The 27,510-nt window shown below is 51.6% G+C and overlaps 1 protein-coding gene across 1 annotated transcript in view; it reads right to left on the bottom strand.

The window, feature by feature from the left end:
- Positions 1-27,510, bottom strand: part of RPH3AL (rabphilin 3A like (without C2 domains)) — an 88,972-nt gene that overhangs the window by 38,855 nt on the left and 22,607 nt on the right. The window contains 1 exon segment of the mRNA XM_082861068.1: positions 15,153-15,239. Coding sequence (XP_082717194.1) covers positions 15,153-15,239 — 87 coding nt within the window.

Genomic DNA, 27,510 nt, shown 5'->3' with positions numbered 1-27,510 from the left:
TTTTTTCTTTTTTTTTGCCTTTATTCACTTTCTTATTAGTTATCTCTTTTATACATCTTAGTGTATATATGTCAATCCCACTCTCCCAATTCATCCACCCCCCTCCGGCACACACACACAGACACTTTCCCCCCTTGGTGTCCATACGTTTGTTCTCTACATCTGTGTCTCTATTTCAACCAGGTCAGCCTGGGCGGCAGGCAATGGCTAACATAGTGGAAACGAAAAAATGCAGCGAGAAGAAATATTCTGAGGGTGCTGTTTTCTGGATAATTTAAACCCCTTGGTTAGATTATTTCAGAACCGGAGGAAATGCTTTGGCTTCCGTTAACCCCCGGTGGGGGTTTCCTCTGGCGAGGTTTCTGCACAGTTACTGGTGAGGAGCGTTTGCCAGCTTCAGAGGGAGGTGGCGTCCAATAAGGGCTCGTGATGGCTGCAGGGCCACGTGCCCCGGCGTCACAGAGGATTTCTGGGGCGGGTGGGCCAACCTCCAGCTCTGGCCTCACCCTCTCCCATGGCCTCCAGGGGTGCCCCGCTAGCCCTTGCATCTCCCAGATTATCTTGACATGGAAAGGTCCCTACAAGTCACTGAGAACAGAGAGCCCCTATCTTCCTTCTCTCTCTGGTCCCAGAGAGACTGTCTTCTCCTTTGTCTAGAATGGTCTTGCAAGTTTAACAAATCCACGGAGAAGAATGATGCTTTCACTACTGTTTTTTTGTTTTTTTTTTTTTTGCGGTATGCGGGCCTCTTACTGTTGTGGCCTCTCCCGTTGCAGAGCACAGGCTCCGGAAGCGCAGGCTCAGCGGCCATGGCTCACGGGTCCAGCCGCTCCGCGGCATGTGGGATCTTCCCGGACCGGGGCGCGAACCCGCGTCCCCTGCATCGGCAGGCGGACTCTCAACCACTGCGCCACCAGGGAAGCCCCGCTACTGTTCTTATTTACTTGCTTCATCAACACTGTACACCCGCCACCTCTTAGTCTTTATTTGCATGCAGCATGAAATCCCTTTGAATCCCGAATATTTAACTATCTTCCCCGTTCCAGCACAGACCTGAGAGAGGGCAAGCGTGCCGCGGTGGTGTTTGGCTGCGAAGCCAGCCTCTGTTCCCAGATGGAGTGGGCCACACATGGCAGATGAATAGGGCTAGAATCAGAAAACTGGACAGGCCGGCTATACCCAGCCAGGTCTTTTCAGAGGAGCTTCGTGATTTTGATTCAATTCCCAGAACAACAAACATGCCTCTGTGTAAACACAGTCTCAGAAACGTACTCCAAAGCCAACATGAAATGGTTTCTGGGCTGACCTCTACTTGGCAGAGCTCGTGCGTCTTCCGGTGTTCCGACGTGTGGACTTGAATCATGGACGCCTTCTTCGGTTATGGATTTGATTATTGCTTCATTTCCTATTGGTCTTGCTCCTTCTTGGGGAAAACCTGTAATTCTGAGGTTCCATTGCCTTCTCTGCCTTCCAGATTCATCATTGTCTCCGTTATTGTTTTTAGCACTTTGGGGTTTTTTTTTCCCCCTGCATTCTGGGAGATTTTAAAGGTTTTTCTCCATATCACTGATTTAAGCTTTTTTGGGTCTGATTTTTGGTGATCTCCTGTTACCTTTTGGGTGTGTGCCTGTGAAATTTAGCGTACACACAAAACCGTATGGAAACACAGTGTGTTTCAAAGAACCACACTGAAGTAAACATCTGTGAACTCTTTAAGAAATTAAGGGCTTCCCTGGTGGCACAGTGGTTAAGAATCTGCCTGCCAATGAAGGGGACATGGGTTCGAGCCCTGGTCTGGGAAGATCCCACATGCCATGGAGCAACTAAGCCCATGTGCCACAACTACTGAACCTGTGCTCTAGGGCCCACGAGCCACAACTACTGAGCCCACATGCCAAAACTACTGAAGCCCGTGCACCTAGAGCCCGTGCTCCGCAACAAGAGAAGCCACCACAGTGAGAAGCCAGTGCATCGCAACAAAGAGTAGCCCCAGCTCACCGCAACTAGAGAAAGCCCACACGCAGCAACGAAGACCCAACACAGCCAATAAATAAATTAATTAATTAAAAAAAAAAAAGAAATTAAATATGACCAGATCTGAGAAGGGCCCATAGGTCCTCCCTGTCTTCCTTCCAAAAGTAACCACCATCTGGAATGTTGTGTGAAGCAATCCTTTGCTTTTCTTCCTATTTTTAAAAACTGCTTATATGTATATTTCTAAGTAAAACATTCACTATTACCCGTTTTTGAACACCGTATTTTTAAATCACTGCGTATTCTTGAGTGACTTGCTTTTCTTCCCTTTTGCTCATTGGGTTTTTAATTCATCCTTTGAAATTTATCTGTCTATTCCACCATGAAAGGTCATTTGGGTGGTTTCCAGTTTTTTGCTATTACAACAAATGCTGCTACGTGCATTCTCAGTCATGTTTCCCGGGAAGCAGGTATGAGAGTTTCTCCAGGCTGTACAGCTGGGAGCAGCGTGTGAGGCTGAACGTCATACACAGATGCTACTCAGGAGGTGCCAAGTGCAACGTGGAGGCGAACTGGCCGGGGTGCCTACTGAATGGCCCTCTTGTTTAGTTTGCAAACAAGGGAGCCTCAGGAGCCAGCCTATGACAATGACCCTGGGGTTGATGCAGGGTTGGGAGCAGCAGGCAGAGTTCAAGGGTCAAGAGGACAGTCAGGTGCTGGGACCCAAAACCAGGTTCAGGGATGTAAGCAGTTAGATGACACTCAGGGCCAGGCTGGGCTTCAGCTGTGGGTGCGTTAGCCTGGGTTGGGATGTGATAACTTACAAAATCAGGGCAAGGAGAAGCGGGGCAGGGACCCAGGGGACCCCCAGACGGTCGGGGATCACAACGTTGGCCACTGAGGGTGAAACCTCCCGTGTCCCTCCAGCCCGTGGGCCATCCTGGAATAGGAAGGCTGATCCTTGAAGGCAGTGGTCGCCAGCTTGGTAGAAATCAGGAGGAAGCTGGTCTAGTGGCTGTAGCCTTTTAGACAGCCCAGGTTCTGCACGTCCTGCTGTGTCCCCTTGGACCTGTCACTTAAGGTCCCAGAGCTTCCATCTGGTGGGAGGAGTGGGGACACAGGGCCCCACATCTGGCCCAGACAAGGATTCCCACAAAGGCTGGTTCTCTTCTTCTTCCTTTTTTCACAGAAGGATTTTCTGGCACAGCAGGAGGACACGTGTCTTGAGTTATTTCCTTAGAAGAGGGGATGGTTGTGTATTTCCAGGCCTGTGCATCACCTAGGAGCTTAATAAATAGCTCCTAAAGGATGCAGTCTCACTCTACTCCCTAGCCCCCATCTGCCAGACAGCTGGCTAGTGGAAGGGGAACAATCGTGCCAGCCAATGTCATTTGGCATCTGGAAAACGTGCAGGAGAAGCTGATTATCCAAATTTTTATTCCAAGTAATGCAAGAAAAGGACCACAATCAGATGCTTTCTCCCTAGCTTTTCACCTGCCTCCCCAGGGCCATGTAGAAGAGGGTATCATAGCAGGGAAAGCCAGGTTGTACAGGCCCAACAGGGGGGAGCGGGGGGGGGGGTAAGCGGGCTGTGGTGTCAGGATGGTGTCACACCAACTGATCACAGGGTCAGTGAAGCCGGTCCACACCTTGTTATTCTCAAGCCCGGTCATGGGGACCGCAGGGTTCCCAAGCCCGTGGACCGCTGAGCACACCTGGGTGGCTGAGTAAGTGGTGGAGGGGCAGCCGGTGATGCAACAGCCGAATGCTAGGACCTGTGGGCCCTGCTCCTGGTGGGCCAAGGGCTTACTGTTGGAGCACATCGACTCCCCTCCCTACTCCCCGTGGCCAAAGAGCCTCCGGGGACCACCCCCTCCCCCACCTGCCTCAGGGGAACCCAGGACCCCCTCACGTGGAAGGAGGCGAGCCTCACTGGCTCCGTGCTGTCCTGTGAACACAGGGCACTGGGTGTGGCCCCATCCTGGGCTGCTTCTTCCCCAGAGAGCCACTGGCCTCCCCGCTACACCTCCTTCAAGTCTTTGCTCCCATCTCACCTCCTCAAAGAGGCCTACCGTGGCCAGTCTCCACCCACACCCTGTTTTTTAACTGTGGTAAAATATATATAACGTAAAATTTACCTTTCGAACCATTTTTAGGTGTACAGGCCAGGGGCATCAAGTGCACACACTGCTGGGCCACTGGCCCCACCATCCGTCTCCAGACCTTCTTCATCTTCCCAGACCGGAACTCTGTGCCCATTAAACAGTAATTTCTCATTCTCCCGCCCCCAGCCCCTGGCAACCAGCCTTCTACTTTCTGTCTCTATGAATCTGACTATTCCAGGGACCTCATATAAATGGAAATCCTGAGGACTTCCCTGGTGGTCCAGTGGGTAAGACTCTGCACTCCCAGTGCAGGGGGCCCGGGTTCGATCCCTGGTCAGGAACTAGATCCCGCATGCTGCAACTAAAACACGCCGCAGTGAAGATCACACGTGCCGCAACTAAGACCTGGTGCAGCCAAAACAAATAAATAAACATTAAAAAAAAAAAAAGGAAATCCTACAATATGTGTCCTTTTGTGTCTAGCTTATTTCACTTAGCATAATATCCTTAAGGTTCTTCCATGTTGTAGCATGTGTCAGAATTCCATTCCTTTTTTTTTTTTTTGCGGTATGCGGGCCTCTCACTGTTGTGGCCTCTCCCGTTGCGGAGCACAGGCTCCGGACACGCAGGCTCAGCAGCCATGGCTCACGGGCCCAGCCGCTCCGCGGCATGTGGGATCTTCCCGGACCGGGGCGCGAACCCGTGTCCCCTGCATCGGCAGGTGGACTCTCAACCACTGTGTCACCAGGGAAGCCCTCCATTCCGTTTTAAGGCTGAATAATATGAATAATAACAGGCATAGACCACATTCTGTTTATCCATTCATCCAATGGTAGATGCTTGGGTTGCTTCCGCCTTTAGGCTGTTGTGAATAATGCTGTAAGGAACACTGTATATACCCGGAAGTAGAATTGCTAGATCATTAATTTTTTGAGGAGCTGTCATACTGTGTTCCGTAGTGGCTGCGCTGTTGTACTTTCCCAGCATCAATGCACAAGGGTTCAAATTTCTCCACATCCTCACCAACACTTGCTACTTTCTGCTTTTTAAATATTAGCCATCCTAATGGGTGTCACATGGTGGCTGGTCTACTTTCAACACGGCTACCTCCCTCCCCACCCTGCACCCCACACTCCTGATCTCTTTGCTCTGTTCTACTCTCCTCTTCCCGTGAACATCTAATACACTGCATAATTTGCTCATTTACTAGTTTGGTTATGTGAGGAGAACCACTGACTGAAACTGCCCACCCTGGCCAGGCAAGATAGTAGCCATCTGCATGAGTTACCTTAACAACAGGAGGTCCTGGTAAGGAACGGGGAACTAACAAGCTACCACCAACCGGAAGAATTCAGGAAAGGTCAAAAGGAGAGAGGAGACGCCCGCCCGTATGTCCTACCAACCTTCCAGAATCCTCCTCGCTGGAATCCATCTTGGCTGAGTGATGCGAGCACCACCAGGAAAGACCTTGAGCCAGAATGAGTGGCCAGAGACAACCCGGAAACTATCCCCATTGCCATAAAACCCGAGTCTGCGAGCCACGTGGCAGAGCAGCTCTCCTGGGTTCCCTTACCCTGCTGCTCTCTGCCTGGGCGCCCCTTCCCAATTAAGCCTCTTGCTTTGTCAGCACGTGTATGTCTCCTCGGACAATTCATTTCCAAGTGTTAGACAAGAGCCCGCTCTCGGGCCCTGGAAGGGGTCCCCCTTCCTGCAGCAGTTATGTTTATTGTCTGTTCCTTCTCTCCTCCCCTGGTCCCTGCTAAAATGTAAACTCAAGGCAGAGGTATTTGGCTGATTTGTTCATCACTACTTTCCAAGGGCCTAAGACAGTGCCCAGCCCATAGTAACTACTCAATGACTATTACATGAACGGATGAATAAATGAATGAATGCATGAATAGACAGTAGAGTTGTCAGGAGTTTTGGAGGCAGACACTCCTGACTTCAACCCCTGCTCCATCAATTACTACCTGGTGTCTTTGGGCAAGTGACACGAAGACAAGAGTGAATACCTCACTGGGCTCCAGTGAGGATGACGCGAGATACTGACTGGCCCACAGTGGGTGCTGAGTTAATGCCTGATACTCAGAGCTAGACTGGACTCCCCAGCCGGGACACCAGGCTCAGCGGACTGGAGCGCAACGGTGATAAAGTCAGTTCCCTCTGGGATGAGGCAGCACCTGAGAGAGGAAAGTTCTTTCTCCAGCGCATGGACACAGGCTCAGGTAGGCACCCCAAATAAGGGGCAGGGAGGGGTGGGAGACCACTCTGCCTCCCCACAGGAGGAAGGGGGGCTGCTGGGCCCCAGGACCCTCCTCCTCCTGCTGCTTCCGCCTGTGTGGGAGGCCAGGAGCCTGCGCTGATAGCCGCTCCACTTGGCAAAGCAGGGCACGTGGGCGGTGGCCAACACACTGAGGAAGTGTGACCATCCGGGTCCCCTAGGGCCGCAGCGGCAGCAGCCCGGAGCGAGCCAGACACAGATGGCGGGGTGCTCAGGCAGCCACCCGCGCGCCAGCCACCCACTCCTGAGCGCACTCCCGGGCCTCCGGGGGCGACCCTCTGGCAAAGCTGTTTGCAGCAAAAATCCAAACTGCAAGTAACAGCAGGACCAGAAGAGAACCAGAGCGGGGAAGCAGATGGCAGCTTGCGGTGAGCACGGGCTGCCCTCCTGGGAGCCAAGTGCCACGAGGATGCTGGGCGTGGCTGGATGGCTGCTTCCCACGGGCTCCAGCTGGGAGCGAGGGGGCCCCTGATTCTCCCAACCTCCTGCAGGCTTGTGCCAAGGTGGACCCTCCCCAGGGGCCCTAACTGGGCTACTGGTTACCCGCCAGCCTGTGGGAGGGTGTTTGAGATGATTTAAAAACCACCACGTGAAGCCACTTTCCTACTCCACAAATTCCCCTTTCAGTCAATCAAGAAGCAACAAGGAGAGAGGGGCCGGAAGCAGGAATACAGACCTAGCATCAATGGGCACCGTGGGGCCCCAGCCAGGGCCATCTGTGATAAGACTACAGGGAAGTCAAAAGCCCCCTGCTGGGAAAAGGTTCTAAAGTGATCTAAACAAGGAACCCGCTCTCCTCTTTTGCAAATGTCTCTTTCAATCAGCAAACGTTTCCCGAACACGTTTTATATGAAAAGCACTGCAGGAAACACAGTAAGTGTTGGTGCAGCCCGGTCTCCACTGAGCTATAATCAGGATGCTGAGTGAAACAGGGAAGGCACAGCGGACGCCGAGCGGAGAAGAATGCTCTCATTGTATTAATCAGCTTCCAATTACTTACAAATTGGCCTTCTCCCCTTTCTAGCTCATCCGCCTCAGAGAATGCCTGCATCCTCAAAGAAGCCTTCCTACTCCAAAGGTACATTTTAGAGGCTGCAGGAATGGTTTCTAGAATCCTGGGCAATCTGGATTCCAATTAACTTTCCCCCTGATTACAGTATAACTTTGAGTGAGTCACTCTTTTTTTTTTTTAATGAATCGGATTAAAGGCTAAACAATCAATGACGTGAATTTCTGGCTTTGCAACATCGTGTGTTGAGAAGCCCCGACGAGGTCCTTCCCAAGCTCGCACTAACACACCCAAGAAAGCTCGTGAATGAAGGGCACGCGCACACCAGCACAGGAGGGATCTGACATTTCACCTACAGTCAGTCTCCCCTCTGAAGACAGGCGAGTGGGATGGATGAGACGGGTGTCACTGGTCCACCCACCCTTGCCTGCCTAGCAGGGATCAGGGTGCAGGGTCAGGGCTGTCCCTGGGCAGCCTTCCTGGCGTGGCACGACTACGGGTTTCTGGTGGTGCTCAGGGGCTGTCCTCCCTCCTCTAATTCTGTCTTTATGGATGGGAGATAGACTCCCAGCAAACAACCAGGTAGGTGTGGGAAGGAGCTGGCAACAGTGAACTGCATCTGGGAAGGTGTGTTTTCTTAAGTAAAGCTCAATCGTGGGAGAGTGGGGAGAGTGGGGAGAGCCAAACTAGGGGCTACAGATTTCCAAGTCCTCCCTAGTTCTGTTTTCTTTTCTTTTTTTTTTTTTTGCAGTATGCGGGCCTCTCACTGTTGTGGCCTCTCCCGTTGAGGAGCACAGGCTCCGGACGCGCGTGGCTCACGGCACGCTCCGCGGCATGTGGGATCTTCCCAGACTGGGGCACGAACCCGTGTCCCCTGCATCGGCAGGCAGACTCTCAACCACTGCGCCACCAGGGAAGCCCCCTCCCTAGTCCTGATGGCCAGAGGGCCAGGTCCCAGGAGAATCAGGGTATCTCCTCGTGGAGCAGAATCCCAGACAAAGGAAAGGGGCTGTGAGCAGTGCTTGAGCTGCTTCTGGTAAACCCTGGGCCTGCAGCTCTCACAGCATCAGGAGGGGGATAAAGGCACATGTGCAACCACCAAGATCAAACACAGGAAGCCACCAAAGTCAGACAAAAGAGAAAAAAAGAATCAGTGACGTGGAAGAAAAGTTTTAAGATTTTTCGGAATGGAGGGAAAAATGAAGAGAACTTGAAAATGACTTGGTAGAAGATGATAAATACACAAGGCAGAGAATGGAAATGCACTCTTCAAATTACAAGTGCTCCCAAGAAGAGACCAGACTAGTTCAGGAACAAAGCAATAAGCAAAACCATAATTGAAAAGCTTTTCTGAATGGAAGATCCAACTATGTTCGTCCTAGACAAAAATCAGTGAAAATGACCCAGGCGTATCCAGATGACATTACTAACTTCCAAATATAGGCATAAATAATACTACCAGGTTATTTAAAAGGGAATAAAAGCATACGCCTGGCTTCAGACTTCTCCCCCATGTCTCTGTTCTCGCCTTCAAAACTACTTTATGCTGAGCATCAGATCTGGTCAGCCCGCCTTCTCCTGTTCGCAGTTTTGACTTCACGGGCTACACCTGCTTGTTGCCTACACTGCATCCTGGAAACTGTCTTCTGGTTCACAAGGTCCTTCCCTGGGGTTCTGCAGGTGTGCCTGATGTGCCGTTTAACCAGTCCACTGAGGGATGTCTCATTCCCTTTTCTTTCTTTCTTTCTTTTTTTTTTTAGATTTTTTTTTTGATGTGGATCATTTTTAAAGTCTTTTATTGAATTTGTTACAATATTGCTTCTGTTTTATGTTTTGGTTTTTTGGCCATGAGGCATGTGGGATTGAACCTGCACCCCCTGCGTTTGGAAGGCGAAGTCTTAACCACTGGACTGCCAGGGAAGTCCCTTATTCCCTTTTCTGTGTCTTTAAATCTTGAACTTGTATCAGAGTTTATTAATTTGCTGACAAGGAAACCAGGAAAGTGACCAAAGAACGTGCCCATCCACAGAGGGAATAGAAATGAGGTGGGACAGGGAGCTGGGAGGCCGAACACTTATATAAGCAGCTGGTTTAATTAGGTAAAGACTGTAGTTTCGTGGGGTCACAAAAACATCATATTCATGGCAGTCAGTGCAGTGGATATCAGGGGCCGGGGACTCCAAGCTGTTGGGAGTGCCAACCAGGGATCAAAAATAAAAAACAATGAATAAGAAGCAAATGATAAGGAAACATCTGTGTCTGTTAATGGGAATGACAAGGTTTACTGCTCTAAAAAATTACTGAAGTATCATTTGATTGAGTTTGTGAATTCCTTAATAACATTTTTCATTTTTAGAAAAGAAAATGGTTCATTTGGTTCTTTTTCAAATTTGCTCATTCTTTTTTCAAATGTCCTATTTGTTCAGTTGGGCTTCTATTGCTTCTCTTATCTCTTTTACTTAATTTAAAAACTTATTTGGACTTTCCTGGCAGTCCAGTGGTTAGGACTCCGTGCTTCCACTGCAGGGGGCACGGGCTCGATCCCTGGTCGGGGAGCTAAGATCCCACATGCCGTGCAGTGAGGCCAAAAAAAAAAAACTTATTTATATTTCTTTCACAGTTTCACTATTATCTCTAGTTCCCTGGGCACTGATTCTCCTAGTCGTTACATTTGCCTACTCTCCCTCAGGGTGGTTCTTTTCACGTGTGGTCGGTTAGACAACAGAAGCCAAACTCACAGAATTTTGAGTGGGAAAGATTATGATCAATTGCATTATCAGTCAAGTCACTGTCTTTTTTGTATAAAGGCAACAGCTATTACCAGATAGCAAAAGACTCAGAAAATACACTGTCCACATGTCATTATTTAAGATCACATAGCCAGCTAATTATAAGTCAAAAGCAATAACTCACGGGTGTATAGGTAATGAGGTTCTATAAACACTGGTGTTTAGTTTTCCCTTCTAAGTATCCATTCTGAAGACATAATCTCAAATGTAGTCAAAAAGCTATGTACACAGATATATAAAGCAATTAGCAATGAGAAGGAAAAAAGGAAATAACTCAGATGGCTTAAATTAGCAGAATATCCATATGACAGAATGTTTACAAAGAGTTATTGATTACACTGAGAACTGCTTACGATAAAATGTTAATTTTAAAACAGACGTTCAACAATATAAAGAAAACAGACACAGAAGAAAGATAGAAAGTAATTACGCCAAAATGCTAACAGTGATTGTCTCTGGATGGTAAGATCATGGATTTTGGGAGGGTGTATACTTCTTTATGCTTTCTATACATTGTGAATGTCAATGAACCATATTAATTTTATAATCAGAAAAGAGTTAAATGTATAAAATATTTTAAAAAATGAAAACTTCTAAGGGTAACAACAGTCAAGAACTTAAATATCTGGGGTAATACTAAATAAGAAAGATGAAATATCATGGTACTAACTCTGACATTATAGTCTATAATTTATACTCAACACAGTAGCCAGAGTATCCTTTAAAAATTGGGGGAGGGCTCCCCTGGTGGCGCAGTGGTTGAGAGTCCGCCTGCCGATGCAGGGAACACGGGTTCGAGCCCTGGTCTGGGAAGATCCCACATGCCACGGAGCAACTGGGCCCGTGAGCCACAACTACTGAGCCTGCGCGTCTGGAGCCTGTGCTCCGCAACAAGAGAGGCCACGATAGTGAGAGGCCCGCGCATCGCGATGGAGTGGCCTCCGCTTGCCGCAATTAGAGAAAGCCCTCGCACAGAAACGAAGACCCAACACAGCAAAAATAAATAAATTAAGAAAAACAAAAAAACAAACAAAAAACCCCCCCAAAAAACATGCCAGGGAATCCTAAAGACCTTCTAATTGATAATAAAAGATAATATCAATATCTAATTGATAATAAAAATAAAAAATATTATCTAAAAGATAATAAAATTGATAATAAAATATCAATAAAAATTGATAAAAGATAATAAAAAAAATTGGAGGAGGATTCAGGTCACGCTTCTCCTCTACTTCAGACCTTCGAGGGCTCCCCATTTCACTCAGAGTAAAAGCCAAAGTCCTTCCAAGGATCTACAAGGACCAACATGATCTGACCCCCGGCCACGTCTCTGACCTCTCCTGAACCTGACTTTGCTCCAGTCACACTGTTCTACTTAATGTTCCTCAAACCTACTAAGGACACACCTGCCTCAGGGCCTTTACACTTGCAGTGCCCTTTACTTGGAATGCTTTCTGTCCACGCAGCCACATAGTGTGTTCCACACCTCAGCTCAGATGACATTTTATCAGTGAGCCCTTTCCTGACCCCTGTAAAAAATAACAGCTACCCCTATGTTCCCATCACCCCGTCCCCTTTACCAAGTACTTTTTCACCATCTGTGACATGGCAGAACTTACTTTATTGCGTTTGTGGTCTCCATCTCCCATGAGAAGAGTTCTTTTGCCTGGTGCATAGAAGATGCCCAATAACTAAGCGTTGAATGTCCGAACAACTAAATGCGTGAGGCTGTAAGCTCCTCGAGAGCAGAGGGGCTGAAGCGGACACCACTGCATCACCGAAGTGCACAAAACAGGCAGCAATGCCAACCTGATGGTCCCAGGGACACGTAACCAACATTCGACTCACTCCAGAAAAAAATACTTATAATTACAGCCAAAGATGACAGCAGAGAAGAGTCAAATGGAAAAAGAAGATAAGCGTATCTGGGCACAGTAATATGAGAGTTTCCATCAGAAAAGGCAAGATCTTCCATCAGGACCTGGTTTTTGCTGCACGACAGAACGCCACATTTTTATCACAGACTCAGAACCAGCTCTGTGTGGCACTTAAAATGACATTTCAAATGCTCTTTCTATTTATCTATCTCTTTGTTGCGATTAGATATTTTTCTACGGGGAAAAAAAAAAAAAGGCATTAGGAAACCAATTTCCCTGGCACTCTCCCGCCCCAAAAGCAGGCAGGAAAATGCAGCGCTTGGGTATGGCTTCCACAGGCACCCAGACAGACACACATACTTTCAGGGCCCGTCCACACCTCCTAAGCGTCCACAGTCTGCCTGGTCCTGCAGAGGGAATACAGCATCCTTGATCTCGTCCAGTTTTATCAGCCTCTAGAAATTCAAGAACAAACTGATAGCACAGTGCACAGCCTCAGATTCTTTACTTAAGAAAAGATAAGAAAATTCATCCTAAGCGATTTCAGACTTTCCTGGGCATCGGAGCGCTCAGAGATTAGGACGGGCTGGTGGTGGACGCTGCCTGCGGTAGCTCAGGACTATTAATGAGCGTGAAGGTAACTCACGGTGGGGCTGGACGGGGCCAGCTGACCCCCACCCAAGCCCTCCACTAAATTATTACATTTGCTAAATTTTTTTTTTTTTTTTTTTGCGGTACGCGGGCCTCTCACTGTTGTGGTCTCTTCCGCTGCGGAGCACAGGCTCCGGACGCGCAGGCTCAGCAGCCATGGCTCACGGGCCCAGCCGCTCCGCGGTATGTGGGATCTTCCCGGACCGGGGCACGAACCCGTGTCCCCTGCATCGGCAGGCGGACTCTCAACCACTGCGCCACCAGGGAAGCCCGACATTTGTTAACTTTGTCTTTCCTCTTATCGCCCTCCTTTTCCTTGACAATTCCTTCATCTCCATCCTCCCCACAGCTCAGCCGCGTCTTGCTATCCTGCTCAGGAATCTCCTACAAGATAGTACTTTAGGGAATTTTCCTCTCTCGTGGATGCCTGCATCTTAGAAGGGACCCCTTGAAGCCCAGAAGGACCTCAAGTTCAGAGGGGGAAGTTCCAGCTGGGTAAGAGAGGCAGGCTTCTAATATTGATGGAGTGCCTATGCTAGGCTGGACACTTTGTCTACTGTAATGATGTTGCTGAATGTTCAAGGTATCTCCAGGAAACAGGTATTATCGTCTCCATTTCAGGAAGAGACATCAGGGACCTCTGGGCAAGACAGACTAGAATGTTAGTTCACGCTTGGAGGCCCTGCCTACTATCTTCCCTGTTCCAAAGACACGACAGTGGTCCATGAAAAGATTCCAGCAAGGAAGCTCAACTGTTCTCAGAAGTAAGACATATATCTCGATGGAGCAGAAGCTCCAAATATTTACTATTTTGAGGGGCTGAAGGCACAGCCTGCTGACTCAGAACCCAGAAGCAGGTGGAGGGAGCTGGAAGGTTGGTTTTCCAAGGGTACAGGGACTAAAAGTCTCCCACGGGAGGTGGGGGACCAGTCCCTGAAATGGGGGCTGGTGAAAGCACTTTCCATCTGAGGGAGGAAGCTGAGAAAACCAGAGGTACCATTTCCCCACCCTCCTAAGACTACAGCTTGCCTGTGAATGTGAATAGTGATAGAGGCTGGAAGAAGCACACACGTAGCCAGGGCCTGGCCAGACTGCCTATGGCTTTGACGACTGGCTCCAGGAATAATCCCATGATCGCTGTGAACATGCAGCTCATCACTAACCCAAGACAGCTGGCCCTGCGCCGGGGGACCCAGGACCTGGGCGGAGGCAACTTGAGATCACTCGGCAAGGAGAGCTGCGTGGAGGTGATGAGAAAGGAGGGAAAGAGAGAGGGAGACGGACTCCCACTCAAGATGAGCGGACGAACCCCAATTCCAAAACACCCGAGGAAAGGTGGTGCTGAGAGCGACAACCAACAAAGAGTCTCAAAGATTTAGCGAGCTGGAAAGGAACTGAGGAATTCACCCCGAAAGTATCTCAGAAAAGGCAAAGAAAGATAATGAGAAATCACAGTTGGGAGCTGTGGAGAATGGATGGAGAGGCTCAGAACTGTATCCCACAGGGTTTCCAGGAGGGGAGACTTGGAATGGCAGGGCGGCAATATTCAAGGACATCATGGCGGAGGATTTGCTCTAACTAGAGACATTTTATGGATCCTCAGATGAAAGGCGCATATTAATCACCAAGCAGGTAAGTAAAAAAAGTAAATCCGCATGTCGAAAACCTGGGGCATCTTCCCTCTACCCGACTCCTTCTGTTCCTGAGATCCCTGGCCCGTGGCCTTCCCCAGGAGCTGCCTGACAAGGTCCTCCACTGTTTTAGCCCCATTCCTGATCCCGGCACAGTGAGGAAAGCCCTGGGTTTGGGGTTGGGAGACGTAGGTTCGAGCCCCCCATCTGCTACTGCCTCAGAGTCCTTGCTGAGCCTTGATTTCTTCCCTTCAAACGGGATCAGAAGTAGAATGACAGAAATTTAGAACCAGAAGGGACTTTGGGGGCGGCGTCATCACAGCAGACCACGGCTAGACCACAGTCAGACCCACTAACTAGCTCGGTGCCCACAAGATACTTAACCTCCTGCGTCTCCATCTCCCCATCATTAAAAGGGGATAATAACAGCACTGGCCTGTGGGGTCGCATAAGGATGAAATGAATTCATTCGCGTAAAGAACTTAGCACGGTGCCACGCGCAGAGTAAACCTTCAACCCGGGGCAGCCGTTTCTGTTATGATAATAATAGACGCCCATGAAATGCCACCTGCGACCTATATGCAGTGCGAGGGGCTCCCCACTGAAACCACGGACCCCAGGCAGAGCAGAACCAGGGCCCATTGCCCCCTCTGCACTGGGGAACGGGCAAGCCAGCCGGCTACCCTCCCCACCCTCATCCCGGGCTGCCCCTGGTAGGCCCTCCTTGGCCTTCTGAGAAGCCCCTCTCCGTGACCAACCGTGAACTTCCCTGAATTCGTGCACGCCCCGGCCCTGCCCAGGCCCCCCCCAGACCCCGCTGCCCCGGGTACCCTACCTCTCTCTGCTCACTGCAGATCTTACACAGCCACAGGGGCCGCTTCTGGCCGGGGGAGGCCTCGATCCCGCATTTGGTGCAGACTTTCTACAAGAGAGAGGACACGGGAACGTAAACACTCAGCTCCTTCCTCCTCAGCTGAGGGGCTGGGAAAACTATAACCAAGGAGCCCTCTGGCACCTTCTGAGGGGATGGCTTTTGCTTCAGGCCCCAAGGGGCGATAACCCAAAGGATACAGATCATCTAAGACCCGTAGCTGGCTTTGGGGCACAATAGGTGTGCCCATCCAAGGATCTCCGTGATAGAAATTCACCCTCACACGTACATCCTGCTGGGATCACGTCAAAAAAAAATAAGCTTGCTGAGAGTCACAGCTGCATCATTTTCAATAGCAAGGAACTGGAAACAACCCAAACGCCCAGTACCAGAGGCCGATCCAGGCAAACACAACTGAATACGATACGTCCTTAATACAGCAGACTGTCGGTCCCTGGAAATGTGGGCAGGAAATGACGTTTTTCAACAAAGAAAACATAAAAAAAAAAAAAAAAAAAAGAGCATGGAATAGTGAAAGGAAGGGAAGACCAGGAACAAAAAAAAAAAGAACATGGAGCAAAGAAAACAGACATTTGTATATAACCAGGCAAAACATTCACTTGTGTGCCTGACAAGGTAAGACAATGATATGGTGACAAATACCAGTGACCGCTTGGGCACTTCCTTCATGCCAAGGCCCTTCATTTAACGATCCCAGGACCCCTGTCATATAAGAATTAGGCCCACTTGACAGGCAGTAGTTTGAGAATTGCTCAAGTTCACGCAGCAAGTAAGTAACAGACTCAGGTCTGCCCCTAGAGCTGCTATATAACTGCCCCCGGACACGTGGGCCGCCAGAACCTAGTCTCTGCAGCGTTTCTCCTTCTACAGAGTTGCCGAAGATCATATAACTTCTCGGTACATATTTTGCTTCCCCGAGATGCACAGCCACAAGCCCTGGTGGGAAAAAGCCAGAGGTGAGCGGCACTTGGTGGGGCTGAGACCTCTTCTGGGCTAACCCAGGCAGAGTCTGATTCAGGGACAGCGTGTCCTCCTCAGAGAACAGTCACACCAGCTAATCAATGCATCTTTCTGCCGCTGCGTGGAAGCTGCCCGGTCCCTGCGGGGCTTGGGCTCTCTCCTCTCTCCTGTCGAGGGAAGGCTGTATGTGCGGCTTGGCCTTTTCTGCAGGCTGCCAACTAAGCAAGGAGCACACCTCTCCACGGAGAGGGAAATGTCACCAACTTGGCTTTTCAGAGCATGCTGTCACCGCCTGATTGGGCAGTGGGGCCACAGGAGGTGAGGAATCAGCTCGTGGCAGAAGGGAAGCTATGATACATTCGTGGGGGGTATGCATTCGCTTCCATCAGACCCGCAGGTACAAGAAATGTCACTTTTCTTTTATTTCTCCAAATAAATTGTAATCTGCTCCAAGCTCCTGTCCTTCTGGGTTGGCAGGAAAGTCCATCCCAGTCTGTTTGGGCCCCGCTCTCGCGAAGGTCCCAGGCTGGGGGTCTTTGGTGGCGCAGTACGTCTGGGAAGGGTCCCCTGGGTGCTGCCGGACTGCTCACTGCTGTGCTGTTCCCCCTCTGAGCTCCCACGTCCCTCAGAGGGGGAAGGGGCCTGGCCACTTCTGTGTCAGGCCTGGGTTTGGGATCTGTGCCAGGCTGGGGTGCCGCCTCTCTGGGGGCCAGCAGCCTGTCCCCCTGGAGCCCCGAGCCACCAGTCTGGAGACTCTCCCTTCCCCACTAGAGCTGCCTCTTGCTACCCCTTCCAGTGCTCACCCCAACCCTTCAACCTCTAGGACAGGGGCCCCCGTAAGCCCGTAAGATGGGACTCAAGAAACACACATGGGGGCTTCCCTGGTGGCACAGTGCTTGAGAGTCCGCCTGCCGATGCAGGGGACGCGGGTTCGTGCCCCGGGCCGGGAAGATCCCACATGCCGCGGAGCGGCTGGGCCCGTGAGCCATGGCCGCTGAGCCTGCGCATCCGGAGCCTGTGCTCCGCAACGGGAGAGGCCGCAACGGTGAGAGGCCCGCGTACCGCAAAAAAAAAGAAACACACCCGGGCCCCTCCTTCCTGGGGTGAAGAGAGGGAGGAGGCGCTGCAGCCGGCGGGCTGTTTTTCCTGCTCATTCCCACGATCCCGTATAGATGGCACACGTGGGAAAATCAGTGGAGCCGTCTCAGAGAGGGGAGATTTCCCTCTTGTGTTTTCTACATGCTTGTACGGTCCAATGACAGCTCGTCCTCCAAGCGCGCAGTGCGCCCTAACCCCCTCCCAAGGTTGCTGAATCAGACGATGCTGCTGGGAATCGGGAGAGAAGACCAGTTCCTCCCATTATGGAACACCAGCCCCTGCCACCCTGGCAACAGAGTGTGAAGGAGGTGGGTGTCATGATGTCCATCATACGGGTGAAGGAAATGAGGCTCAGAGATGTTGAAGGCTGCCCGCAGTCCCACAGTTAGGTAGCGACAGTCAGGATTTGGGAAGCTCCCCTCTTCTGGACCTTAGGAGAGCTGAGCACCGTGTGGAGCACAGCCCTGTGTTGGGAGGGTGGGGCCCAGTGAGGCACCCAACACTCAGTCCCAGGTCGGCCTGCCTGCCAGGCCAAAGGGCATGTCTGGCTGCCTTGGAGGAGTGACATTTAAGCAGGGTTTGAAGGATGGGCGTGCACGTGCCCTCGATAAATAGCATCTGATTGACTGACTGATCATCTGTGCTGTTGGGCGGCAGGGAAAGAAACTAGGAGAGAGTGCTTGAAAGCTGTGTCCTGTCTTCTACCCAGAGAACACAGCACACGGAACCACCTGGCCTGGGGGCAGGAGCCGTGTGGACCAGTCACCTTCCAGAGGCAGGGTCAAAGGCTGTTGGGTCAGCTCCCAGTCCTGGTGGGGGAGGGATGGATGGCATGTCCCAAGTGTTCTCTCCTCCCCTTGTCCTGTGGGGTTCTGGAGGGAGTTGGGGGTGACATGACAGGGCATACCCTCCCTGGCCCACGGGCAGCCCTGTTTTCAGGCTACCAGCCATCACTAGTGGAACCCCTGGTCAGTCCCGGCCATCTCTTGGCCTCTTTACAAGCTCCAGTGTCTCCAGCTGCGGAATCTGCGCCAGCAAAAAGATAACACGCTCCAGTTCAAATAATACATAATTGCTGTTCTATTAAATCTCGACCAAGAAGAGAATAACGAGCCTTTTCCCCTTATGGGATTGGTCTTTGTTCCAGGTTCCAATAAAGAAAATTAAGCAGGTGGTATTTTAAAAAGCCAGTGAGAGAGAGTGTGAGCCGGCCACAACAGCAACTCAGTGTAAAGGGAACACTGCACAGTCGTGTCAAGGACAGCCGGGCCTGGGGGTGGCCACCAGCTTCCCTGCCAAGTGGGTTTCCATTGAGCGGAATTGCCCTGGGTGAGTGAGCGCTGGCTTCCCGGGCTTGGCTCTCTCATGCTTCCTGCAGCCTCAAACTGTGTCTGAGTGTTAAACAAACCAAGTCTAGCTTCTGGGCCTGACTCAGACGCTCCATGCATTCCTTTTGCAAATGTACATCCCATCCCAGAACACGCATGGGGAAAGGGGGTGGCTCAGGGTGTAGCCCACGGGACACAGGCTTTGGGGCAGGGGAGCACAGCGTCTGCCATTTAGATGCAACCTTGGACTTGTTACCAGCTTTCTCTGAGCTGCATTTTCTTGTCCCGAAGACGGTGGTAACAGGCAGGCTCATGTCACAGTTAGGAGGGTCAAGGGAGATGATTGACGAAAGTGCTCAGCACAGTCCACGGTAAGGAGCAGGCGGCAACCACAGTCCTGCACAGCTGCCTCAGTGAAGGATGCCACACGCATCAGTCATATAAGCCAAAACCCCAGAGTCATCCTTGGCCCCCACTCTCCCTCCTGCCCATCCAAATAATCCATCTCCAGGAACTCTAAATCTCACTAGAACTGTCCACTCTCCTCCAGGACCCTCCCTATCCATACTGCCATCTCCGGCGCCTGCACCACGGCCCCACCCAACTTTGGCCAGCCTCCAGCTGGTTCCCAGCACGGAAGCCAGCGAGATCTTTTCAAGATGCAAATCTCAACACGTCCTGTCTATCGTCCTTGCCAGCTTAGGAGCCTCCAGAGACTTCCTGTTGCCCTCTGGATGAAGACCACACCCTTTCACACGACGCATGATGCCCGCTCAGGGTAGACCTACCTCCTTGTGACTTCAGCTTGCACCCCTCTCCCCTACTCTACTGCCTCGTTCTCCATCTCAAGCCCCAGCCGTGTTGGCCTGACTTCAGTCCCTGGTCCTCAATCTGCTTTTCCTGCCACTGGACCTTGGCATGTGCTGCTCTCTCTGTCTGGGATGTACTTGACCACACGCTCTCCTCATGAGCCTATGCATCCTTCAGACCTCAGCAAAAGCAAAAGCACCGCTTCTTCAAGGAAGCCTTCTCTGCCGTCTTAACCCGGCTGGAGCTTCCCTAACAGGCTCTCGCCTCTTCTCCTCCACTGAGACTTACCCTCATTTGTGTGGCTGTGTAACTATGGTCACTTCCCCTGCCAGGCTGTCAACAACCAGAGGGCAGAGGCCGTGTCTGTTTCTGTTCACCTTCCTGTTTCCGGCATGATGAATTTTTGTGGAATAAACGAATAAACAAATGAGAGCTACTTTTAACATTACACCTGAGAAGGCAAGATGTGGCCCCTCCTGGAATGTGCCAACCTGCTGGGGGGAAGAGACGCACAGAAACAGGAAACACTCGCTGGGCAGCAGCGGGGCAGGGGGTGCCCCGTCCACACTGAGTGAGGCTGATTGGTCAGGCGACGGGAGACCAGACAAGAAAGAGCCTCCTCTGGGGTGGGGTGTCAGGGGTGGTGGGACTGCTGCCCGGTGGGCCTCACTCTCAGTGGGCGGGGCATGAATCCAGGCTGGGCTGGCCACAGAGGAAATGACACTGAGGGTCCTTTGCTAAGGGTGGGGGCAGAGATGTGTGCCCCGCCCTCCACGTGACCACTGCCTGCCCGCCGCCCCAGGGGCGCATCCTGCAGGCTGCCTGTGTGTTCAGACTCTTTCCAAGGTCTGTGGGGGCGCCCTCCTGAGCACCCTCATACCCTAGGCCACTTCGGTCACCCCAAGACTCCCTGGAACCCCACCTCTCCGTCCAACATCATCACCTTCACCTTCCCACGCTATAGGTCAGAGTCAGAGGCATGACACGGTCCGGGGACCACAGAGCTGGGGCACCTCACTCCCAGGCCGGCCTTCCCATCCTCACCACAAGCCCCTGACTCATTCCACGCGGAGCCTTCACGCTCCACGGCGGAGTCCCTGAGCTGCCGCCGACTAGAAGGGAGCAGGTGTGGGGCCCACGCGGGGGTGGGAACGGAACTGCTCGCACCCCTCCAGGGCGCTTAGTACCCGGGAGTCAGCCACGCTCTGTGACAGGCCCTGGAGGCCTCGCTGCTGCTGCGTCATCCATCACACAGAAAGCAGTGCTCCCGGCACTCAGCCAACCAAAGAAAGACGAAATTGTGCTTAAATGTCCCACACGAAGAGGCCAGAAAAACGTACGCTGTGCTGCAGAAATGAATAATGGAGATGGCTAATTTGAAAACATCTGGTGCTTCAATTCAACAAATGTTTACTCAATACTGGATGGAAGGTGCTGTTCTAGGAAGGATGAGGATGAACAAGCCACGGCCCTTTGTCCTCAGCGAGGGTTCCGTCGAGCGGAGGACTTGAGGAACGAGCAAAACTCATCTGGAAAAGGACTTGCCCAAGAGCTTCAAGCTTCACCGACTGAAGTTTGTCAGTGAGACGGTCTCTCCTTAGGAACCAGGCAGCAGTGATGCTCGTGGAGTGGCTGCCCCCAACCCCTCACCCCAGGAAAGCAGGGTAAAGAAATGGCTGTGTCCAGACAATCACAGCACAGGCACGAACAACGTGAAGAAATCAGCCCACGAGCGTGCACTTCACGCCACCCAGTGTGCTCCCCATGCTAGAACTCAAATCTTCAGCAAGGAAAAAAATCCGATTGTGTTTTGGAGAAAGGTACTCGGCAATAAAAAATGACGATGTAAACAGAAAGAATGAAAACAATCACGACGGAACTGTGTATTTACTGACATGGAGCAATGTTCAGAATAAATTAAGTTAAAAAAGCATGTTATAAACAGTAAGCCTAGTGTGATTCTCTACCATATAGATATGTATATGTGCCTATATCCATTTAGAAGTAGATATATACACAGAAAAATATCTGGAAGGAGACCGGCCGAAACATAAATTGAATTGTGCTAAGTCGAAATCTATTTTAAATGGGTAAGCAGAACTCCTATTTAAAGGAAGGCTATGCTAAATGTTTTGGGAAATCACTTGCCCCGACTTCCTTTTTTGACCCTATCTGGATTTTTGTGGGTCAGGATGGATTAAAGAAGCCGAAGACATAGGCACAAACGGGAGGGAGACTGGACTTGCTGGTTGAGTGTGGCTCAAAGGTAGATAGTCAGCCTTGCCTCCACCCGCCTCCACCTCCGCAGGTGGTGTCCACGGGTCACTGACCCCTCTGATCACAGGATCAGTCCTGCTCACCCCCAAGACATCAGCCAGGCTTGGAGGTGCATCACCAGCCCTGGAGGGCCGGGAGCGCAGGGGCTAGACATGGCCTCCTTGCTATAGAGACACTCAGTATCTGGAAGCCAGGTTCTGCTGCCAAGTGACTTTCAGTACGTTAGGTACTGATGCGCATATTATAAATATTTATATACTTTAGATATTGATGTACATATTATAAATATTGATATACTTTAGGTATTGATGTACATATTAAAATATTTATGTACTTTAGGTATTGATGTACATGTTATAAATACTGATATACTTTCTTGAGCCCTGGTGCTACACCAGGCATCAAGGTAGGTGCTTTATGTAGAATCTCACTTAATTTTCATAATCACACTAAGAAGTGGGTATTACGGTCCCTATTTTATCAACTCAGGATCTGAGGCCTGAGGCTAAGTAACCTGACCACGAGGAGCTGGGATGTGGACCTTGCGCTGTTTGAGCTCCAGGTTTCTGCTCAGACAAGAGACTCATCCAAGCCTTCCTTCTCCACCGGGGGCTCAGGTGAAGGCAGAGCTGGCTCCCTGGGCCCCGGCTCCCCTTCCAGAACACCAGACTCGGTCAAGCCTCAAGTGGGAGAGGGCACAGCCAGGGCCCTCCTCTGTTCATTAGGACACAGTCTGGGGGCCAGCAGGGCTGAGGGCATGCTGACCTGAGCCCTGACCACTGCAAATACTGAGTCACCCAAAGACGCACAGCCTTAAGAATGCCAGCCACCTGCTGCTTGGCCTGAGACAGAAGCCAGGAGGCGCCCGGAGAAGAATTTCAGAAGGAGGACAAGTCTCTCTGTGCTTCCAACACTGGTGCCATGCCGGGGAAACGCCAGCCTTCCCGTGCCCCGGCTGCGGGTGGCAGGTGTACTACCCCATGCAGGGCCACTCTTCACCTTGGTCTCTGGAAGGCTGCACCGCCTCCTTTGAGTGAGCCCTCCCCAGCTCCCCACCAGATGAGCCGCTGATGCTACATGGGGACCACCTGCAGACCCCAGTCCTGGGCAGCCCCCAGCCACCTCTCCCAGCTGAAAGGCAGCACTGCAGATTTCAGGACTAGCTTCCAAAGCACTGCCTTCCATCTCCTGCCACTCGCTACCGTCAGCCCCACATCCTGAACAGAGAGGAGGGTTAAAAAGGCAATGGAAGGAGCTCGAGATGAACATTCATAAGTGCATACTAAAAAGGCATGCCTAGGGCTTCCCTGGTGGCGCAGTGGTTGAGAGTCCGCCTGCCGATGCAGGGGATGCAGGTTCGTACCCCGGTCTGGGAAGATCCCACATGCTGTGGAGCGGCTGGGCCCGTGAGCCATGGTCGCTGAGCCTGCGCGTCCGGAGCCTGTGCTCCGCAACGGGAGAGGCCACAACAGTGAGAGGCCCGCGTACCGCAAAAAATAAAAACACAAAAATGGAGACTCCATGCTGGGTTTTTGCCTCTTTCCCAGGCAAACGTGGGAAGCAAAGATTTGAGCTGTCTCGACGGGCCCCGGGGGCACGCACGGTGGGTGACAGGAGGGTCAGTGGTTGCACCACGGCTGCAGGTGAGAGTTTGGGCAAAGGAGTGGAGACGGGTTATTCAGTATGAAGCTGAGAGGGAGGTTTTAAAGACCAGCAAATCTAATAACGTACGATCAAAACGGGACCACATGACACACAGCCCCTGGGTCTCGAGGAATTCATTCATTCCTTCAGCAAGCGTCTGTGCGGGGCACGGTGGGTACTCAGCCCCTTGGGGTGAAGAGACGTACAAACGCGGGGCTGCGCAGACGGAGCACTGACTCCTGGTGAGACTGAGTCGTGACAAGGCAGAAACACGTGGTGGAAGGGAATTGTGCACAGATTATGGAAGGGCTGAGGGCTGAGGGGATGGCCGGGGGAGCCGGTGCGTCTCAGGCGAGGGCCAATGTCGACCCCCGAGGCTGGGGTGTTTCCCTCTGAGGGGGTGCCAGACCCTCCAGGGCCGAGGACAGGGCACTTGTAGGGGGAAAAGCACATTCAACAGTATGCTCACTTCTTTCAAACATAAAATATTATTTTGAAATTTCAAATAGCATTAAAAAAGGTGGAAGGTTTCTACATTTATCTAAAGGGAGTCTGGGTTTTGAAAGGCTAAAATAATTGCTCTGAAGTCCCGATGGGGAAGAAGGACAGGTGGGGACTCCGCATTTCTCCCTCCCAACCTCTAAGGGGACCCTGGGTCTCACGGGGCCTTGTGTGGGGACAGGCGATAGCACTGACTCTCCCCAGGGGTGAATGAGGGAGGAAATCAATGGGTGTCACACATAGAAAAAAACCTTACGGTTTTTTTGGAAGGGGAAGGGGGTGGGAAGGGATAAATTAGGAGTTAGAGGTTAACAGACATACACTACTATGTATAAAACAGATAAACAACAAGGACCTACTGTATAGCACAGAGAACTCTACTTAATGTCTTGTAATAACCTATAACAGAAAAGAATCTGAAAAAGAGTATATCTATATATGTTATATGCATATATAATATGTGTATATATAACTGAATCACTTTGCTGTACACCTGAAACTAACACAACATTGTAAATCAACTATACTCTAAAATAAAATTAAAATTTAAAAAAAAAACCAAGGACCTACTGTATAGCACAGGAAACTATATTTGATGTCTTATAATAACCTAAATGGAAAAGAATCCGAAAAAGAATATATCTCTCTCTATATATAGCTGAATCACTTCGCTGTACACCTGAAACACTGTAAATAAACTATACTTCAATTAAAAACAAAGTAATCGGTGAATGGTTCTCTAAGGGGTTCTCGGGCACAACCCTCCTAAGGTCTCCCAGGCCTGGAGTGCACCCTAGGGCCCCCCGTCCCTGGGCCAACCTGCCGAGGGGGAAGACTCTGGGGTAGATGGAGTCCAGTGCACGCGGGGACTCCCTGACCCACACTGAGCTTTCCTGAAGCTCTGAACATGGCCGGCTCCTCCCGATTGGGTCCTGCCGGTCCTTCGGGGACCACTCCTGGAAGCCTCACTAGCTCCTTCCAGCCCTAAAGGAAGAAACCCCTTGCTCCTGGGACTGACGGGGCCTGGGCCATGGCTGAGCTCGTCAAGTCCTCTGGCCTCTCGGCCGCGGGTCCACGTGGCTCCATCCAAATCCCTGGCCCAGCGGTCTCCCGGGACCACCGCGTCACACGGCGGCCTGCAGCTCTCCCACCCCACTCCGGCCGGAAGGGAGTCAGGGCAGAGGACGGCCCAGGTGGTGGAGGGAGCGGGCTCACATCCTCTTGCTCCCTGCCAGGTGGTTACTTAGAGTTACAACTCATAATAATGATTAACAGTCACCGTTTACTGAGCACTTACTCCACGCCTGGCGCCCAGCTCAGAGCTCAACACACATGATCACATTTAATCCCGTTTATGTTCACAACAGCCCTGTGAGGGAGTTTTTATGATCCGGATGCCTTGGATGAGGAAGGCATCCTCATCCTCAGAGATCTTGGGTGGCTTGGCTAAGTTCATGTCACCAGGAGGTGGCAGAGCCAGGATGGGGACCCAGGTTCATAATCATAAAAAGCAAGAGCTTATATAACACGTACTGAGTTGCTGGGCACAGCAGGAGCGCTTCACACAGATTAGTCACTCAGATGACGGCACTGGGGCAGACAGCCCAGGTAACTTGTTTGGGGCCACTCAAGGAGAGTAAGTGGAGGGCCGGACTCGGGTCCCACTCCCTGTCTTGCCTCTCACCCATGCCCGCTATGAACCCCACCCTAGTTGAGAAGGATGCCGATGGGGCCAGGAAACGGATGTCCTGAGAGGGAGGAAATGGATGGGATTCTCCAGTGGACAGTGGTGGTCTGAAGACACACGGCCGAGACAGACGCTGGCCATCCCGGGAACATGAACTCAGGGAATTACAGGCCCCAGACACAGCCAGCTCCAGCCTCCCTCAGCCAGGCCATGGTTGCATAACCAAACTCAGCATTGGGCTGGGGCCTCCCACAGATAATCTCTCACCCAGAGGCGTGCCTGCCACCTGGTAGCCACCTGGCCCAGGCTCTGTTACAAGAGCCCAGCCAAGGGAGAGGCTGGATCATTTTGGTCTTCTGTCCTCACAACCAGCATCCTAAAAACACCCTGCCCCTATCAGCAGCCTCCCAGCTAAGGCTACAAGTGAGCCTGGCTCCTCTGGGGCAGCCACAAAGCCATAACTTGGAGGGAGGCCCAGGCAAGGAGCCCCTGGCCAGGTGTGCTGAGCAGATCCTAGCTCCGAAATTCTATGGCTCTAGGCTGTGCGACCAGCCTGTGGGACGGATCCCCAAAGATACTGAAGTCGCAGCCCTGCTTTGGGAACGCTTGAAATCTCCACGGGAAGGCCAGGTGGGGGTCTCCGGGGGACCTTCACCATCCCTCCCCCTAGAATTCGGTGGGCAGCAACTTTAGCTGCAGGTTGGGCCAGTGACGTCAAGAGCATTCAGCAAACACTTCCTAAGGCCCTGCTGCTACCAGGCCCTGGACTAGGTGGAGAACACGGCGAGGCTCACGGGCTGAGGGCACAGAAACAAGAAGCTGGATATGCACACATATGTGAGAGCCTTCCTCCTCGGCCCCCGCCTAACTCTCCAGCCTCACCAAGCCCACCATGCCAGCCCCAAACGCCTCCCTGCCTGTTCCCAACACTCTAGGTACTTCCCTGCCTCTACGCTTTCACCCAGCCTTTGCCTCATGACTAGCAAACTCCTACGCATCCTTCAGGAACAACTCAAACGTCTCCTCCTCTGTGACTCCTTCCTTGATTTCCCCCCAGGGGAAGCACTAGTACTCCCTCCTGTGCGCTCCCAATATGGGTCAACATCTCTACAGGAGTGTCAATTGCATCATATTGAAATTGTCTATCCTGTGAGTAAGCTCCCTCTAGAAAAGGGACATTGTTGTTCTCGTTTAAATCCCCAAGTTTAGCAGGCGTCTGGCATGTAGTTGGCTAGGAAGGGAGGGGCTGATTGACAAGCATCATGGACTGTGGGGTTGGGATTCTGCAGACATCTGGGGGCCGATGGTGGTTTTTAAGGAGGGGAGGGGCACGATCAGATCTGAGTTTCAGAAAAAGCACCTTTGCTGAAAATACAGATTCAGTCACTCCTGGTCAATGTGTCCTCTGTATTCTCAGCAGAGGCTCTTTTTCCAGAACATTCCCAGATACCTATGGAATTCCAATCCTAGCTGGGTATGGAAGGTGAGGAAAAGGAAGGACTCTGGTTCATTCTAGAGGCTGCCAGCTGGCCAACAGGATGGACGGTGGTCACGTTAACAGAGTGGGGACGAGCGGCCGGCAAAATATTCGGCTTTGGACACGTGGATACTTGCAGTGTGAGTGGACTCCTTGGAAGAGTTGTCCCGCCGCAGGTGACACCCAGGTCCAGAGCTTGGGAGGAAGGCAGGGGACAGAGACGAGGGAGGGCCAGCACACAGCGCTGCCTGAAGCTTGGGAACGCAAAGCAAGTGAGAGGCCGTGTAGATGGGTGAACTTTCGATACTGGTCTGAGTGCAGCTACTGTCAGTTTCACCACCCTTAGAACAGGTGCTTCAGGAGGGGCCGAGGCTTGGCCTGACCCTGAGGTCACTCTGGAACCTGGACTGGTGCTTGGCACACTGTAGGTGCTCAATAAATGTTTGTTTAGGCTGAAGGAGATATGAGCATTTGGGCTCTGATGGAGCTGGTGGAGGGGGAGGGCATAAGAAGGGGGAG

Source organism: Leucopleurus acutus (assembly GCF_964270905.1).
Source record: "Leucopleurus acutus genome assembly, chromosome: 19".
Lineage (NCBI taxonomy): Eukaryota > Metazoa > Chordata > Mammalia > Artiodactyla > Delphinidae > Leucopleurus > Leucopleurus acutus.
Note: the sequence above shows the minus strand (reverse complement) of the source record. Positions and strands in the feature narration are given on the sequence as shown.